General features: G+C 40.0%; 1 protein-coding gene across 2 annotated transcripts in view; it reads right to left on the reverse strand.

Moving 5' to 3' along the window:
• cntnap2a (contactin associated protein 2a) overlaps positions 1–18750 on the reverse strand; it is a 409241-nt gene that overhangs the window by 129446 nt on the left and 261045 nt on the right. For both annotated transcript variants that reach the window (XM_085287388.1, XM_085287389.1), the window contains exons 12-15: positions 17662–17768; positions 14394–14513; positions 13453–13568; positions 9846–9930 (exon numbers count right to left, since the gene is read on the reverse strand). In XM_085287388.1, the coding sequence (XP_085143514.1) occupies positions 9846–9930; positions 13453–13568; positions 14394–14513; positions 17662–17768 (428 nt within the window). The remainder of the gene's footprint in view (positions 1–9845; positions 9931–13452; positions 13569–14393; positions 14514–17661; positions 17769–18750) is intronic.

The raw sequence follows: 18750 nt of genomic DNA on the forward strand, positions 1-18750 counted from the left end.
CACATCTCAGCACCCCGGTGAGTCTTCTAGTGGCCATACTGCTGTTTGCCTACCAGCTCTTGGTGGAGCTGACACAATCATCTACATGCTGAAGAGGCCTTGCTCCCTCCCGGACAGGTCAGGCAGCACTGTAAGAATTATTCTTCAACATGTTCCAGCCTAGACTGCTAAGAAGAAAGCTGGGAGAGATGCGGGTGTGCACTCCTGTGATAAGATGCATCAAAGACTACCTGCCAGGAAGACGTCCCTGAGAATTCAGAACCATGAGACCGCTGTGTTCAACACTGGGGGTTACACAGGTGATATATTGTCTCCCTTCCTGTTCACAATCCACACCTCTAACTTTAAGTTCAACTCTTGGTAGGCGGGAACAGAAAAATGGGGAGCGAGTAAACAGCTTGATGAAGGGGTGTGGGATTAACCACCTTTAAATTAATGTGGCCAAGATCAATTCTAGGGACTGATATTTATAAGTGTCACAATTGATTCGGCTAATTTGTCTGGTTCCCTTAGTGATCCCTGATTTTCTGTGTGGGAAGACAGTAAATCTATACAAGCAAGCTTTTTATTATCTCTGAGTCTAAACACAAACATCCATGTGTGGATGATCCTGTTTTGCTATGTGAAACTGTCATTATTGAGAGGAACTGATAAGCATGGAGGTGCACTTTTCTTATGGACTGGGCAACAGAACTGGCTCTCAGCTGGAATCGATTCTCATTTCCCATCCCTATCCAGTGTGCTGTTTGTGGAAGGAGGCTGCAAACACTCATCTGAAACGGTCAGAGCAGACGATAACTAATAACTGAGAAGTGTGAGGATTTTCAGCATCCACTGCAGTATTCTTCACATGCTTTTGCAGTCCGTGGTAATGAGTGCATTCTTGTGTGCTGCTGGTGCTGGGGAATTAAGATGAATGCTGATCAAGTGAAGAAAGTTAATCAGGAAGCCCAACTCTGTCCTTGGTTCTCTCTCTCGGACTCTCTGCAGGTGGTGGTGAAGGGAGAAGACTTCAAACTGGGAACTATGAGGGATAATTGCTCTCACTACCTCCAATATAGAAGGCTGGATTTCAGTTTGAGGCTGATGTAGCTCAGATGCAACAGGGAGACTGTCTTTACAGAAGTCAATATACTGTTTAACTCATCCGATATGTGACAGATCACGGTCACATTGACTATCTCTACAGCTTGGGCTGGTTTAATTGAGCTAAAACTGCAACTGTGCACATCCAGTGCACATCCAATACCAGCAAAAACTATTTTTCTTTTTACATCCATTGCTATTGCTCGCACTAGAATAAGCATATCATTAAATCAAACAAAGAATATGCCGAATGAAATTTTGATGTATTGGAAAAGTATATTTCCTAATGGTTACTTATTCTTTTTGTCTATACTTGCATTAAAAAGGGTTTGTTCACTATTGGGGAAGCTGAAAAGTAAGTATTTGTCATGCTGGGGTAACTGCCACTGGGCAGCAGGTTCAGAAAGATTATTTTCTGGCAATGCTAATGATAACACACATGGGGAAAATACACACAGGTAATGACTTGGTAAAAAAGAAATACAGACTTTAAAGGCACACATAGACATAGACATCAGTGGCTTCATAGCCAGCTGGCATTCCCTCCACAGATCACATCAGTTACACTGCACATTTACCACAGCTACACATTTTGGTTGTCACAAAAAGACTCGACCACCCATGGGAATCTGTGAGTTTGAGAGACTGAGAGACTACCAGAGAAAACGACATGCACAATAAGACAGAAAGAAATATGGAAAAAGAAAAAAAAAGTGCGAGAAATGAAATAAAAGACACGCTGCTCTTGCAAACACCTTATTACTCCAGCTTAATGTAGTGTAAAGTGTTAAACTATTTTCCTTTTCGACACTTGCACCTGCTTGGCTATAAGCTGTAAGTGTTGGACTCAGGTAGAGAAACATGGGCGGAATAAGACGCATGACTCTGTCAACACAACATATGACAGCATTATCCCGGGCAATGACGCATTACCAAGGCAACAGCAACCAGAGAGCACGCGTTATGCGATGTAAATGATCTGGGCTCCTCTGTGACGGATTGCACTTTGTTGCCGTTTCTTGTAAAGTCTCTCCTGCTAAATGCCACATAGCTACAGAAAGGCTTGGTGCTGCACGTCATCATCACACACGCTGCTGTTTGCTAATAGCAGATGTTTTACCATCACAGATGTCTTCGACTGTTTTTATCAGAGAGGCGTGTGAAATCTTTCAGGGTAATTCTATCTGTTAACTTGCTGTGCTATAAAAAGCCAAACTTTTACATGTCAGCCTCAAGTGTCTCTCATCATCTGAGTGAATAAGCTCTCACCCCCTGCCTGCAATGGGCACGGGGCAAAAAAAAAAAAGCTACATGCAGCCTTGAACTGAGGTAGATTCTTATCAATGCAGTAAAAGTGGGTGAAGTTAGAAATGATGGTTTAATGTTAATTAGCATCTTGTCTTCAGGGAGTAAGAAAAGCAAGGGCAGGAAGAAACTGGGGAGACATAGAGAGCAAGAAAGAGAGAGGATGCCTGAGGATCCTAGAGATAGTTCTCCTTTCTCTCCTCTTTTACTCTATTAGCTCTTGTTCTCTCTCCTTCCCTGACTTGCTTCTTGCCTCGAGTGCTTTCACAAATTAATGACACTGTAACCAGAACATTAGTCGAGTAATGAAATACGTGGCACAATCGGGCAGAGCGTGGGCACAATAGGCAAATAAAAGGGGGTAATACAAGAAATATAAAGAGAAGTTAATAATGAAATAATCCCAAACAGTTATGTGGACAGCTACAGGTACCTTGTTGTTCATCTGAACAATAGACTGGACTGGACTCATAACTCAGACGCCCTCTACAGGAAAGGGCACAGCAGGCTGTACCTGCTGCGGAGACTCAGGTTGTTTGGAGTGGAGGGCCCACTCCTGAAGAAATTCTATGACTCTGTTGTGGCTTCTGCTATCTTTTATGGCGTGGTCTGCTGGGGCGGCAGCATCTCTGCTGGGGACAGGAAGAGACTGAACAGGGTGATCCGAAGGGCCAGCTCTGTTCTAGGATGCCCTCTGGACCCAGTGGAGGTGGTGAGTGACAGGAGAACGGTGGCTAAGCTGTCATCCCTGTTGGACAACATCTCCCACCCCATGCAGCAGACTGTGACAGCACTGAGCAGCTCCTTCAGTGGGAGACTGCGGCACCCACGGTGTGGGACGGAGAGATTTCGCAGGTCTTTCCTCCCCACTGCTGTCAGACTCCATAATAAAGACTTTAACTGATCAAGCACACACATCCATACATATGCAATAATACTAAGTGCAATAATCCTTTCTGTCATCGTTGTATTTTTACTCAGTTGTATATAGTATTTGTATTTGTATTCTATTTTTATCTTATTGTATATTTATTTTATTTTATTCTACTGTATATAGTATTTTATTTTATTCTATTCTGTACAGTTGTGTACTGTATTTATTCTTATTGTATTCTAATTTTTGCCTCATAACTTTTGCACTGTCCACTTCCTGCTGTGACAAAACAAATTTCCCACGTGTGGGACTAATAAAGGTTATCTTATCTTATCTTATCTTATCTTATCTTATCTTATCTTATCTTATAGTCAAGGCAAGGTCCCTGTTGATCACATTCATCCTTTTTTTTCATTAGTAGTAAAACTGCTAAATAAATACATATGAGAGTGTGTTGATGTTAAAAGCCACTCTGCGGAGGGAGGTGGTAGCGTTCATTGCAGATTTGTCAAGAATTGCATATTTACCAATAAAACATAAGGAGTGACAAACTTTGAGTTCAGCTGGATGCAAGCTAGCCATTTTCTCATTTCACAGCAGTGCAACCATTATCAGGTACCTGTTATTTTTATAGGCATGTGAGCTTAAGAGCGAAGGGGGAGAGAAGGAGAAAAGAGGGAAAAAAACAGCAATTGCCACTGCTGGATTTGTAAAGGTTAATGATGAACATCCAAAACCACAAACAAAAGAAAAAAAATAAACAAGTGGTTAACCAGATCCACGGAATAAAGTCATTAGGGTGTAATGCAAGACCTTCGAGAATGTGTGCGAAGACGTGCGTGGAATATGACAGTGGTTGGCTTGCTGTTACTTGTGAGGCAATAATTGAGACCAGAAGTGCCCAAGGACTGGACTGTAACAATGCCACACATACAAACAGCCTCATTATCCTGAACCCCACTCATCTCTCATCTCTATCCCACCCTGTTCCTTTTTTTTTTTTACCTCCTCCTGTGTCCCTGACTCTCTCCTTGTTTGTCCTTTATACCCTTTTTGTACCAACGACCAATTTCTAACCTGCTTTTCATGCAAGGTTGTTACAAATAGGACTTTACATCAGAAGTCTGTAAAAAACCCAAAACCTGCAAGGTATAGTCACAAAGGAGCACATGCTCATTAAAAGAATGACAAGGTAAACTTAATAAAATCAAATAAACACTTGTTCACATTTGATGCTTTGAGTTGTTTTTGCCTCGACTGCCAGCCAAAGAAGCACTTTTTAATGTCCTTGTCAACACCTGAATCAGTATCCTTGCTGGCTAAAAAACAGTAATTTGGCTTGACATGTGACTGTAATGTAAACAGAGCAGGAGTGACAGACATCTCAAGTATTTCTTCAGCTTTCTTTTCTTCTTACTTTCATCATTGTCTGTGTACCATTTTCACGGCCTATAAGTATGCTACTAATGTGATAAAATCCCGAAATATTAGGATTTTATAATAAGAGCATGAGCTTGGCTGGAGATCTAACCAGCATTTATTCATATAAACAAAAAAAAAGTGACTGTATCAGTCAGTGTTGGTCAAGTTACTTGAAAAAAGTAATCACTAATTAATTACTGATTACTTCCCGAAAAAAGGAAGGTAATCAGTTTACTTATTTTCAAAAGTAATTAGTTACTTTGTTACTTTTTAAAACATGATTTATCCCCTAAATAGGTAAGAAAGCAAAAGATTTTTCAGCCCAATTCTACTTTTTCATATAAAATGTAATCAAATGAAAAAGTCTCTTTTTAAAACTTGTTTTATTAGTTTTAATCTTTTAACTTTATGCATCAAGCAAACGTTAAATTATATGCAACATTCTCTGACTGGAAGAAAATTGTTTAACATTTAAACCTATTTTCTGCATATTCCAGCATATAAAATTCAATGTTTTTTTTGTTTACACTCACTCTTTCAAATAGATGCAAGTAAAACACAGCAGAAAATAAATAAAATCAAAGACTCAGCAGTCATGTTGCTCTATTTTCACCTGTATAGCAGGAGTGGGGCAGGCGGAGGTTTGCCCTGGTGCAGTTGTGCTGCAGCGGTCAGTGGAAGGATAATAATAATAATAATAATAATAATTTCACATTCCAGCGGCAACGTATTTGGTGCTTGCTCAGACGTTTAGGGGTTTTTCTCGCTGTATAAAGAAGTTTTCTTCCCACACAGTGAGCAGCGGACGCTAGTGTTTTTGTCACTTTTTACGGAATTCAACTCAAAGTAAGGTTAGTACTTCCACGCTTTAAACGCGGCACTCGATATATTATCCATTTTTGATCTGCACACAGCTGTTGCCACGAACGTCACACTCGCTTGCCTGCAGGCATTAGACATTTCTGTCTTTGACCAACACAAGAGAGGAAGAGAAAATGGAGCATCAGAAGAGTTTCTCTGTGAGGAAACATGCTAAATACACTATATGGACAAAAGCAGTGGGCTACCTACACATTATACCTATAAGCTGCTCAGCCATGCAAATCCATACCATGCACCTCTGCCCTGCTCTGTAACTTTACATGATCTGCCACTTTGCTTCCTGAACAATGGAATTTTGCAGTAATACAACTTCCAGTTGATCGTTGAATATCTTGCAGGAAAGAAATTTGATAAATGACTTTTTGTAAAGGTGTCATCCTATTACAGTACAGTAGTGAGCGCTTCAGAAACCATTCTTTCACAAATGTTTGCAAAGGCAGATTGCATAGCCAGGTGTTTGAATTCAAGGAGGTGCTATTTTCAGTGCTATTTTTCAGGTGTATAAAATCAAAGATTAAGAGGTGCAGTGCAATATTTTTATCCATGAAGTAGCTAAACAAAGCCAGGCTAAAACCCTTTAAAAAAGAGACAAAAAATGTTTCAGATTGACATTTTTTTAATAAATGTTTTTCTTTTATTATATGGAGAAATATTATTGCTTTGTCAAGGCATTTATTTTGGCTTGCATCACTCATATGTTGCTAAACCTTTAAATTCTTCAGAGCTTACCTTTTGAAGTGTGGTAAGTTTTTCTTTTATTAAAAAAAAATCTCAAGCAAGTGCTTTAACTGAATAATCATACTTTGACCATACGCTTGCATCATGCATTTTTATGTGAAAATAACCTCCCAAGAGATCATTTCTGCAAAGTATAAAATATGGCCACGTTTATCCAGGAAATGCTTGATATCAAGAAGAGAGATAAGTACAAATGTTACAGAAGTATGGTCATCCTGAGCTTATCCAACCACATAGAAATATGTTTACACCTCCCTCCCACATCCCCTCTTCCTTTCAAATAATAAGGAAATTCAGGGTATAGTTCAGGGAATCTCCTGAAGTAACAGATAAGCAGTCAGGATGTCCTTGAGGTCTCCAAATAGGCACAATGAAACATGGGCAAAGCATCATGCTCCACAAAGGCCTGGCCCTTTAGACATCCCCGAAACCTCATAAAATCGAGGTCTCAATCAAAAAAAAAGGAAAAAAGAAAAACACAAACACTCATGATAACCTTAACCTTATCTTAACTGTGGTTGCCCTTGCAGATATTACAGAAAGGAAGAAAACTGTAAACATTTGTACTTATCTTAAAAAAAAGATGCCACATTCGGTCTGGTTTACAATGAAATGTTTAGCAATTGTTCTTATCAGATGTTTGAGCCGATGGGTGTTGATGACAATAAACAAGCAATCTAATACTAAATATACAAACTGTAAGATTTGCTGGGAACTGTAATGGGTTACTTCAAGGACACAAGCTGATGAAGGAGCAAAGGCACTAGAAAAACAAGGGAATGAAAATGCTTTGTAAGTTAAGGACAGCTGTGCAGCAACAACACACTTCAGCAAAAACGCTTTATCTAAACTCCTTTGTAGGTGTGAGGGTGTGTATCAGAGGGAATTATGGAGTGTGTTTTTATCCATGTTTGCATCTACACAAAGGCTTGTTTGTGCGAGCCTTGCTCTTTCGCTTGTTTACAGATTGTTTGCGGTGAAGGGAGTACTGATGATACTAAATCATTAGTGAAGGGCGCTAATTCTTATCTAAAAGCTGTGATTCTAACACTAATGGGAAAAGTGTTCAACGGCGTGAGTGCGAAGACCAGGGCAGAGAGGTAGGATGATGGGAAAAGTGGTTTTAAAGAGAGAGGGAGACAATACCGTGAGGTAAAAGTGGAGGTGAAGAATGAGAATGAGGCAAAAATGGAGACTTGAGATGTTAAATTGGAGGAGGGGGGAGAACAATGAGAGAATAGGGGAGATAAGAGTGAAGGAAGAGGAGAGAATAGATAGCTAGAAATTGATAAATGTGCATGCAGAAGATTATAGGGAGCAGTGGGGAGAGGGAAAATGACACTGAAGAAGGACCGAAGGAAAGCGAAGGAAAATATTGCTTTTCTCTATGTACTTGTGTGCGCGTGTTTCTTTGCGTGTTACTGTACACATCAGCATCGAGGTCCCCGATTATTGGATCTCCCAATCGTGCCATCGAGTGAGCGTTCGAGAGCGAGAAGGAATTTGTGGATGTTTGAGTGCGAGAGAGAGAGGTGATAAAAAATGATAAAAAGGACAGAATAGGTGCAGGAGGTGAGAAAGGGGTCAGGCAATTAGAACAATTACTGCCAAGGATTCAAATTAAGGGTGTCACTGGTGGCAGAATATAATTCCCATTTAACGGTTCGTTTAGCTCCAAAATGCCAACCCTAGTCTAATAGATGAGATCTGGATGGGAAAAAAGTGGAAGTGGAAGAGTAGCAAGTGTGTATAGTGACGCGTGCGTGTGTGCTTGTGGTTCACAGTGGAAATGCTGTTGACAGTGTAATTTGATGAAAGCTGACAGCTAATTTATGAAGCATATTTTTGGGTAAATGATTTTTCCTGGTCCTGCTTTCTCTGTCATTCTAGACTAGTAATTGGATTTCCCCTAACTTGCAAGGTACTGAATTAGGAGTAAACTAGTTACTGGCTGTCTGTGTGTGGCTGTGGCAGGGTATGTGTGTACACGCCACAGAGGGCTTGAGAGTTAAAAAGAAAAAGAGGAATTTTAACAAAGCATGGGTTTGTGTATGCGCGAGTATGCGGATACCATATTTGTAGATGGAGGTGCAATCTCAGAGAGGAGTGGAAGTTAATTGCAAAGTTTTGGTCTGCTGCACTAATACCCAACTATTTTTTGCTTTATTCCCAGTCAGTCAATCAAGGACCATGGACACAAATATACGCATCAACACACACACACACACACACACACACACACACACACACACACACACACACACACACACACACACACGCACACACATCGAATGAACTCGCCATCCTCTACTCCTATCTCAGTCTCTTTCTGTCTTGTCTCACTTTAATTGCTAGGAGTGTCTTGTCTTTATGAAGCTATTCCCTAAGGTGTGTCATGGTGCACAAATATAAATGTGTGTGTGTGTGTGTGTGTGTGTGTGTGTGTGTGTGTGTGTGTGTGTGTGCGTATGCACGAGTGTGTGTTAGGAAACAGAGGGAAATTCTAAATAGAAAGCTGTTCCGACAGCAAGCTTGTAATTCTTGTAGTAAAAAAATTAAAACAAAAACAAATGCTCTGTGAACAATACCATGCACACCCACACACATGCATGAGGATGCACACACACACACACACACGCACACACACATACACAGACAAACACACAAACCCAGTGAGATATTAGACTAAACACAAACATGCCTCTGTCACCACCAGAGACAGCTGCACAGCTATGAGCCCTCCTCTTGTTGCGTAGAGGCGTTTTAGCTGTTTAAGCCATTCACACACGGCTAAACCGAACCATAACACAAATCAAATGTATCTAATCCACGACAAACCTTAAACAACCGCCAGCCTAACTAATATAAACCAAACTGACACAAAACCCTACCAGGCCTTGCTCAGGCAAACCACAGCCAAACTGACTCAGTCCAAACAAATCGAATGCAAATGTGTGTAATCCAAGTTAATCTAGTCAGAATGAGCAAAGCCAGAACACAACTCATTTTCAGAGGTCTGCTTCAGTTGTATCGTGTGTAGTTCTGTTGGTGGCTAAAAACAAGGATGCAGGCAACGGTTCAAACATACACATGGGGAAAGCCAATGAAGGGTATCTTGCCATGGTGCTGGACAGCAACCAGTCACCAGAAAAGCTTTAAAGCTCCTTGGCATAAATACTGCAAATGTCTGGTATTCAGCCTGTGGGGTGGTAAACCATTTTTTAAAATATATTTGTAATTTCTGTTTTGGTGATGTTAGTAGAAAATCTGTAACAGGTCTATAATCAGATCTAGCAAAGGCCATGTCCTTAAATCCCCCATGATTTTGACACTCATAAAGAGCCCTAATAAAACAATCTTCAGTCTCCCATACACAGAATCCTCGGACAGAAGCAGACGGGAAGACTGTGTTTTTATATGTTATGAATTTTCCATCAAAGGTTGACTATGTGGTGAAAACCAAACCTCCTATCTGTGTCAGCACTGTCTACCCATGTTTGAGTCAGCGGTGAATAAAGATGCCATCCTCAGCCTTTACCTGGAGTGTTGAGGAGTCTGGACATGCGACAGCTGTAGGCGATTTGCTGCTCACAGTATTCTGCACTGGTGGTGATGGCTGTCACCTGAAAACACAAGCAGGGATATGTATTTTCATTTTATCTTCTTCGACCAGACAGGCCCGTTTCATGTAAGAACAAATTACTGAGCTGTGAAACGAAAGAAAGCACACTCTAAAGTTGTTTTAATTTTTGCCTTCTGTGACTCCGAGAAGCTGAAAATGGAATAAGCGGCCACTACAAATTATGAAATAACGTAATTTGATGGATATGCTTCTCAAACCATGTAATGTCATAGTCATCCTGCAGTCTCTTCCCATTGGGGTTCCTTTAAACTTCACACACACAGTTTTCTTTTGACTGTGAGTGACAACTGCAATCTGTAATCACTCACCAGAAAGATTAAGATATTGACTCTTGAGTGTGAGAAGAGATTTAGGTAGTCTGAACTGTGTGTGGGTGAAGCACAGCAGGCAGGTGATGAGGGGATGATGATGGACACTTTTTATGTTAGTATATCGCAGTATGTTTGAAAGACTGGCTGAATGCGTGAAGTGCTGTAGCTCTGGCTGTCTTATACTGCGATCATAAAGTTAGTAACTTTGTCAAAACAGAAGAAAAACTGTGCTGCAGCATAAATGCTCACTGTGTTCTAAACCCAGGACCTCTGCTGTCAGTGCTTTGAAGCACCAGCTGCAGGAACAGCAGAGGCCGAGCGATAACAATCCTCTTAAAGAGGAACAAAATCCGCATTTGGAGGTTGGAAGTTACAGCTCTGTCAGTCAGAAGACCGTGGTTTGTCTCCCATTTTGGGGCTCAGTGTGCTTGTGTGACTTTGTTTTCACTTTCAATTTTTGCTTCGGTTTGTTTAGGAACCAAAAAAGTTTTAGAAGACAATTTGGCTTCATTTAAAGTATGACCCTTCACAGTATTAACCTGGCACATTGATATGATACTAACCCAGTCTTTTGACTGTCGAAAAGTAACAAGTTGGGAGCAGCTTTGAAAAAATATAATACTCTGAGCTAAGAAATGCTTGAAATGTTACTGTAGTGAAAGACCATCCTGTGTGTGTGAGATCATTACAAACACCATGCAGAAATTTCATTTCATTTCATTAGGTGGATCTGTTCAACTGCTGGCTAATGCAAACATCTAATCAGCCAGTCACATGGCAGCATCTCAGTGCATTTAGGTATGACATGATCAAGATGGCCTGCCGCCTTGTTGTTGGCAGAGGTCATCTTTGAAGTGACCACACTGTGTATCACTGCTGTCAAGACAGGAACTGGAAACTGAGGCTACAATTCTCATGGGCTCAGGAGTAGAGATGGACGATCCGATATTACGTATCGGTATCGGTCCCATACTAAGCTGTTGTTACAATTTCTTTAATATTACTTTGTACACCAGGATCCTTTTCTACGTAGCTGACGGCTGGTAACTGTGCAGGGGCGGATCTAGCAAAGTTTAGCCAGGGGGGCCGATAGGGCATGAACAGGGAAAAGGGGGCACAAAAACATACTTTTCTTTCTTATTCTCATTTAAAATGTCTAGCTTTTAATAAATAATTATCCGAATCTTACACCCATAGTTTTAATCTGATGTAAAATGTATAGAAGTCCATTACTGTACATAGTAATTATTGAGTCTAATATACCCTAGTAAAGCTATAGTACTTTTTCCTTTGGGAAGGTACCATCTGTGCAGTCTGCAATTCTGTTGAAGAAAGATGTTGAATCTATTTAATTATTCTTGAAAATAATTGATTTCTGTGCATTTTTTTCACACTGCATCAAATTAAAGTTAAGCATCATGAGGTGGAGGGTGGTTCCCTATTTTACAACCCTATTAGTTTGGTTGCTTACTCTTTAAAATACCAGAATAGGGAGGATGGTGTAGGTTAAGTTTACTAGATTGATCAGAGAGACTGATATTGCTGAACTATGAAATATTTTCGGTGCATTGTATTTTTTGCATAGAATAGCTTTAGTGTTTGTTTTTTTTAACTTGAGTTTGAACTTATACAAAAAGCAGCAAGATATTAAAAAAACAGTTTTATTGATTAAAAAACACACTATATCGGATTCATATTGGTATCGGCAGATATCCAAATTTATGATATCGGACATAAAAAAGTGGTATCGTGCCATCTCTACTCAGGAGTTGGACAAAAGAAAGCTGGGAAAACATTGCCTGCTGTGATGATTCTCAATTTCTGCTGTGACAGAAATTTTGACGGTAGTGCCAGAATGAACGACATAAAAGCAACTGCCTTGCAGTTAGGCTAGTAGTGGTATGATGATGCATGTTTTCTTGTCTAGTTTTGGGGTCTTAAGTACGTATGGTTGCCTAAGTGTTGCAGTGTCTAAGTGCCTATCTGAGTATTGTTGCTGACCATGCCTATCTATTTATGACCACAGTGTCTTCTAATGGCTGCTTCTAACAGTAAAACACACTATGTTACATAGCTCAAATCATCTCAATCTGGTGTCTGGTTCACTGTGCTCTAATGGCCTTCACAGATCTCAGTACAATAGAGCACCTTTGGGGTGTGATTGAAAGGGAAATTCACATCATGGATGTGCAGCCAAAATGCAGCAGCTTTGTGATGCTATCATGTCGATATGGACCAAAATCTCGGGAGAATGTTTCCAGCAACTTGTTAAATCTAAGACATGAAGAAATTAAGACAGTTTTTAAGGAAAATGGGGGTCGAATGTGACACTGGGATAGTATAACCAATGAAGTGTCCTTTTAGTTTTCAATTATCTTGCACTAATCACTGTATCCACTGATATGTAAAAACTCAAGTTATCCCAAATTCATGCTGCCTGTATGTTTACTTAACCAGAAATTACAGAGGCTGGGGAACACATTAGCTCTGGGAAAACTTCAATTTGCATACAACTCGAGGCACAGCTCCACAAGCACATTTAGTATTTGCCAAGAAAAAAATGATAAATGATTAGTTGTAATGATTGAACTATTCTGCACATATTCATTTAATAAATACAGTATTGTGCCATGGGAAAAGAGACGTGGCTTTATAACTGCTTCACTACTTTTTAATTCACGCACTGCATGCATAATGTTAATGCCAATTCAAGTCCATGTGACTTAGGCGTAGTCGGAAAAATAAAGGGCTTTTTTTTCAGCAAACAATAAGAAGACTGCTATCACAGAAGAAAATGCAGCTGCTTTCTCACAACCAGAGGTCTCAGAGAAAACAGCCCAAAAATGAAACCCTATGGTCCTGTCACCTACAGCAGAGTAATGTGTGCCGTGCACCATATTAGGCTTGCTTTTAAAGGGTGGGATAAAATCATCTAAAACAAAACAGATGTTAGCAGTAGTCAGTAAAAAAATCCTCACGGTTCTCATCGTTCATAATATGTACTAAGGGAGAAGCCCAGAGCCTGAGGGCTACAATTCAAACAAATCCAAACCCTTTTTTCCATCTCATAATATATTCCTTTTCATTTTTAAAAAAAAAGATTTTTTGGCTTCTAAACCTAAGTATAATACTACTTTTGCCTTATTTGCAGACAAAACACTTTCTATGCTTAACGTGTTCAAGTGCATTACCTGGTCCATTGAGGCACTGTAGTTGACCTGTAACACGGTCCGTCTGTTTCTGCTGGAGCCTGTGACTATGGTTTTGGGAGGCAGGTTGTTCATCACTGTGGTCCATACTTTGTCCTCTATGAAAATAGACAAAACACATTCAAAATGAAAACAAGCCATAGCGCAATTTAAACCTAGGAAACGTATTTGATCGTTCGTTTAATTTTACACATGCAATCGATTCGCACATGCAGACATAGCAACACATGAGTTGTGCAGTTTAGCTGTCATGGCAGTGAAGTTCTTTCCGTGTAATCTAAGTTACAGCTATGAGACTCCGGGATTTAATAGACACTTCTGTCCTGTTATAGTACGAACCAGTCACTCACACAGCTCCTTGTTCATTCACACTGTCAGTCAGGGAATGTGTGTGTGTGTGTGTGGTTCAGGTTTCTGAGGTGTGTGTGTGCGGGAGAGAGAGAGAGAGAGAGAGAGCGTGAAATTCTTAACATTTCAGAGGTGTGTGTGAGTGCGCTATTCAGCGTGACTAAGGGGCCAGCCAGTGGAGTGCAGTGACATTTCATTAAAAGTCTCGCCTTTGCTCTGCCTCCATGCTCTGCTGTTCCAGACTATCTACTTATTCCACTGTGTGTGTGTGTGTGTTCATGGAAGTGTGCAGGTGTGTGTGACAGAAGAAGTGTCACACAGACCCTTAGAGCACTCCTAGAGTTGCATAACAGCTTCGTTGCGTATATGTTTGTGGCGTGTGTTTTGATGTGCATGTGCATCTCAGTATCTGTGTTTGCTGCTGCTTCAGAAGTAAATGTCAGTTACTGTGAACATGTTGCCATGGAAACCACAGATATAACAGGTTAAGGCTGCAGAGTTTATTTCCTTTCACAGGTCACTGGGGCTAGACAGTATGGAAGGCACACACGCAAACACACACTGGAGACACACACCTGTCATGTTGCAGTTAACTTTGAAGGGGCCAAGAGGTCCGCTGCCATCGGGGTCGATCCAGTAGGCATCGGAGGACTTGCCCAAATGCTTGTAGGCCTCACACGAAGGCTCATAGATCGCTGGAGCAGAGCAAGGGTGAAGAAAAATGAGAGCAAACATGAGCAGTTGAAGGAGGATGGGTATTAAAGGAAAAACACAAAAAAAAACAAGCGCACTATACATCCCCTCCCCAAAATTAGGCTTACAATACAAGTCTGTGTTTGACACCTACTCAGTGTGACACCACGTCATGTTGAGATATACACTGACACTGGGGAACATCCATATTTAAAGGAGCACAACTGTTGAATGGATGACAGATGAGGAAACACTTTTTTCCTATTTATAAATCTTAACCAATGAGGCAAAAAAAAATAAAAAATAAAAATAAAAAATGGCCGTGGGTGGTGGCAGTGTTAAGGCCTGGCTTTCCAGCAAAATCAGCAGTTGATTCCCCGTAAACAGAAAAGCGTTCATAGATTGGCAGTTTTTTCTTTTTTTCTTTTTGCCCTGAGGCTGGTGCGAGAGAAGAGGCTACAGTAAGCCACTCAAAAATATACTATAGACAAATGCTAGAGTAACATTTCTGTTTTGTTATCTAATTCAGCAACTAAAGCTTCCAAATCCACGATGGACCTAAAATAGCAACTCAGTTTCCAAAGCTGCTTTCTTTTTTTCCCCCCTATTTTTATTTTCCCCTTCGTCCAAAAGGCAATTTCATATGGTTGCCTCGCTCACCACATTGTCTCTATTCAGTGCCTGTCAAGGAGCGGCGTCTTCTCCCTAACACTCGAGCAATCTAGCTGACAACATATTGATGTTGTGTTTGTGTTGACGTACACACAGACAGACAGGGACGCGGACAGCAGGAAGAATTACACTTCAAAGTGAATTGCGAGCGTGACTTGAAGTGAAACTTTCTTGATTGAAGTGTGACTCCTCACAGGCTTAACAATGAGTTTAAAAAGAAAAAGAGCCTGCAATATGTTAATAGTTCTTTGTTAGTTTGCCTGCTATCAACTCCTTATTTCTGTCTGCAGTTTCTTTATTTTTCAGCCTTTTCTTTTCTATATGTTCTCCGACTACTTCATTGATCTCAGTTTTGCAGGGTGGTTTTCTGATTAGAGGAGACTCTTTTTGTTAACCACAACCAGTGTTGGGAGGATGTAACTGTACTGAGGAATCTCAAAGGATCAAGAGAAGTGTTGCGGTTGATGTTTCTGTTCTGGCTCAAAGCCATTGGCAAAGGCTCTAATACAATGGTAGTTTAATAGCCAGCATTTCTCCTAGGACTTCTTCAGTGTTATGTACCACAACAGAAAGATTCAATGTACAGAGAAATTCAGAGAAATTTCTCCAGAGGGAACTTAATTAGAATATTTAGTAAGTCAATACAAAAATTATGTCTGCATATATTTACCATCAGAGTGGAATACTAGCAGGATTTGGAAAGGAGCTTATGGCAGTATCAACATAAAAGCTGTAAATGCTGGTAACCCCTGTGCTTATTTTTTAATGACAAAAAAATACAGTCAAAGTATTTAATTGGCATGAACTAAAATGCAGTTTTCAAAACTGTATACTCTTTTTTTTTTTTAAGTTATTAACCATTCAGTTATTGTTTTTATCTCAGAATATGGTTAAAACATATTTATTCTTCCATTAATTGACTATTACGTATCTAATCACTAAAGGATGGGACACTACTGCACACTCCTGGGTCTTTAATTGGTGACATGTTTTAAATCATTTCATGGCGTCAAATTACACCATGGTTTTGTTTCACTCTTTATTTATGCTGCCATCGTAGTCCAGAGGTTGAGAAGTGTAATTCTGGTGGTCATAAGGTTTGCCCTGTACCCATGTGTGCTGTCTGAAGGTACCTCAGCTTCTTTGTGCATGTTGGGTTAATAAGGTGCTTAAATGTAGAATAAAGCACTGTATGAATGCATGCTTAAATGTGGTTGTTACTCTAAAGCACTTTGAGTGGTCAGTAAGACTGAAAAAGCACTATATAAATGCCCGTCCATTCCATTTCATCAACTTTGCCACCGACAAGCTCCACCAGAGAAACTATTTAGAGGTCCGTGACAAAGAAGCGGCTCTTTAAGGAAGTGAAAAGAGTTGCTCATTCACTCTCTCTCCCCACACTTTACTGGCAGGTCTCCAGATTTGCCTCACACCTTTATAGCCGGAAACCAGAGACCTTCATTTCTAGGTTACTACTGCCTTAGGCTGTCTCTTATTACTCCTAACTAATCCTTGACAAATTTTTTCAGAGGGCATGCGTGAAGTCAGCACCTTGTTTACTCATTTGTTTCTTTCATGTATCATCACCAGCAGCTGTTATTTTGGCACATATGCAGCACAATGCATCGCAGAGCACTATGTGGTTGCATAGTGTTTCCATATAGCCCCAGAAACTCAGAGGTGTATGTGATACAGTAAGTATATAGTAAATAGGGATGCAATTTTGGACACAGATTCACACATATAGAGAGATGCAGTCGTACAAAGACATTTCTCGATGTGCATCTTGCTTCATCTGTTTCTGTATTTTTTATGATCTATTCATTATTACCTACTTAGACCAACTCCGCAGTGCCTAAATTTGAAAAATGTCTTTTTCACTCACTTTATTCCTCTGGCTTTCTCACACTTCCATTATATTAAATCTGCTCTTTTAGATTTATTTCCAGAACTTTACTTATCTGCCTTCTCTTAAAAGAGAACAGTCTTTGAGGCTTATGGGAGGAGGGATGGCATTCTCAAATTGTTAAGCATTTTTAAAAAAATCCCGCTTTGCTCTCTCCGACTCTGTTCTCTTTGTGTTATGGGGCTTTTTGGGTCGTATTCCTTTTTCTCTGTCGGAACAAAACACACAGTGTCGTCAGAAAAGCCTGATTCCCATGAATACTTCAAAAGTTCATCTGTCCCTCTAATGAGAATTGTGGCTTTGAGCTGAAAAAAACCCAACAAACAGCTTAATCACTCAAATTCGAATGGAGGAAGGCTAAATCAAACACACACACGCACACACACGCACACACACGCACGCACACACACGCACACGCACACACACAGGCAGAGCAGAGCGGCCTAAAGTGTTGTTCCACGGACGGGAACACAAAGAAACAAAAAATGAATAGAACAAACAACTGTACACACAACTTGCCACACACACACACACACACACACACACACACACACACACACACACATACTTACAAGTATGACATGTTGCTCCAGTGTATCCAGTTCCATCACAAGTACAGCTGAAGCTGTCCCAGGTCTGTTTACACCGACCACCATGTTCACAATGATTGGGCATACATCTAGAGAGAGGAGGACAGCAATAGCACTTTTACAGGAAATGTTTTCAACACTTGTTGCTTTAAAAACTTGCTTTATAAATAAATACACTACCATTCAATGATCAATATCTGTCACTCAGAAGAGTTCTTATTTTGAAAGGAAAGCACATCGATTTTTATAGATACTTTTTAATGATAGCACCCATCCAACAGCACATTGTGTTACTTAATGCAATTTATCACGGTAAAAAACTTATTGATCAGAAAACAATAAAAGCTTCAACAAAAGCTTTTCTAACTACAAACATTTTTGTACCATGAGTCAGCGTGTGATGTTAGAAAGTGTGTGCCATCGATAAAACACTGTATGAACCGTTCTGTGATTAGCTGAACGGGGCTTGAGCCAGAAAGCGCTTTGAGTGCTCAACTGAGTAGAAAAGCGCCATGTAAGTGCCAGACCATTTATCAAATCTTTTCTCAAAATGACCCAAACTCACCAGAGTATTTTTGTTCTCCAAAACAAAAGATATCCCATTCTGATTCTTAGTTCTGTTCCCAGCTTTAATTGAACTTAACTATAAAAGAAAAAAAAAGAAGTTGTTCTAATGCGCAGCTGAGCAATGGGACAAATACACTAGAGTCTCTGACTTGGAAACAGATCTCTTACAGAGTCATATGGTGCTAGGTTGTGAAGAGAGGAGTGGATTATTTTCTTAAAACAAACAAACAAACAAAAAAATTTCTTTGCTTTTTGTTTTGGCAATTTGCTCCTTTTCATAGAACAACAGAATATTCTGGGCTATGGTAATATGACGAATTAACAATTTAATGTGACAAACTTGCGTATGCCCATATAGACATCTCATTAAAAACTTTTTTTATAACAGATGATCTAAATTTTGTGATAAACAATGTTAAGGTGCACTATATCTAACTTGTTGAAAAGGAAAGGAAATACATTAAAAGGTGATTACTTGTAGGTTACATGAACTGTGACCACATT

Source organism: Mchenga conophoros, linkage group LG9, assembly GCF_057382185.1.
Source record: "Mchenga conophoros isolate Kocher_MC1m ecotype Shallow Benthic linkage group LG9, M_conophoros_male_GT1.1, whole genome shotgun sequence".
Classification (NCBI taxonomy): Eukaryota; Metazoa; Chordata; class Actinopteri; order Cichliformes; family Cichlidae; genus Mchenga; species Mchenga conophoros.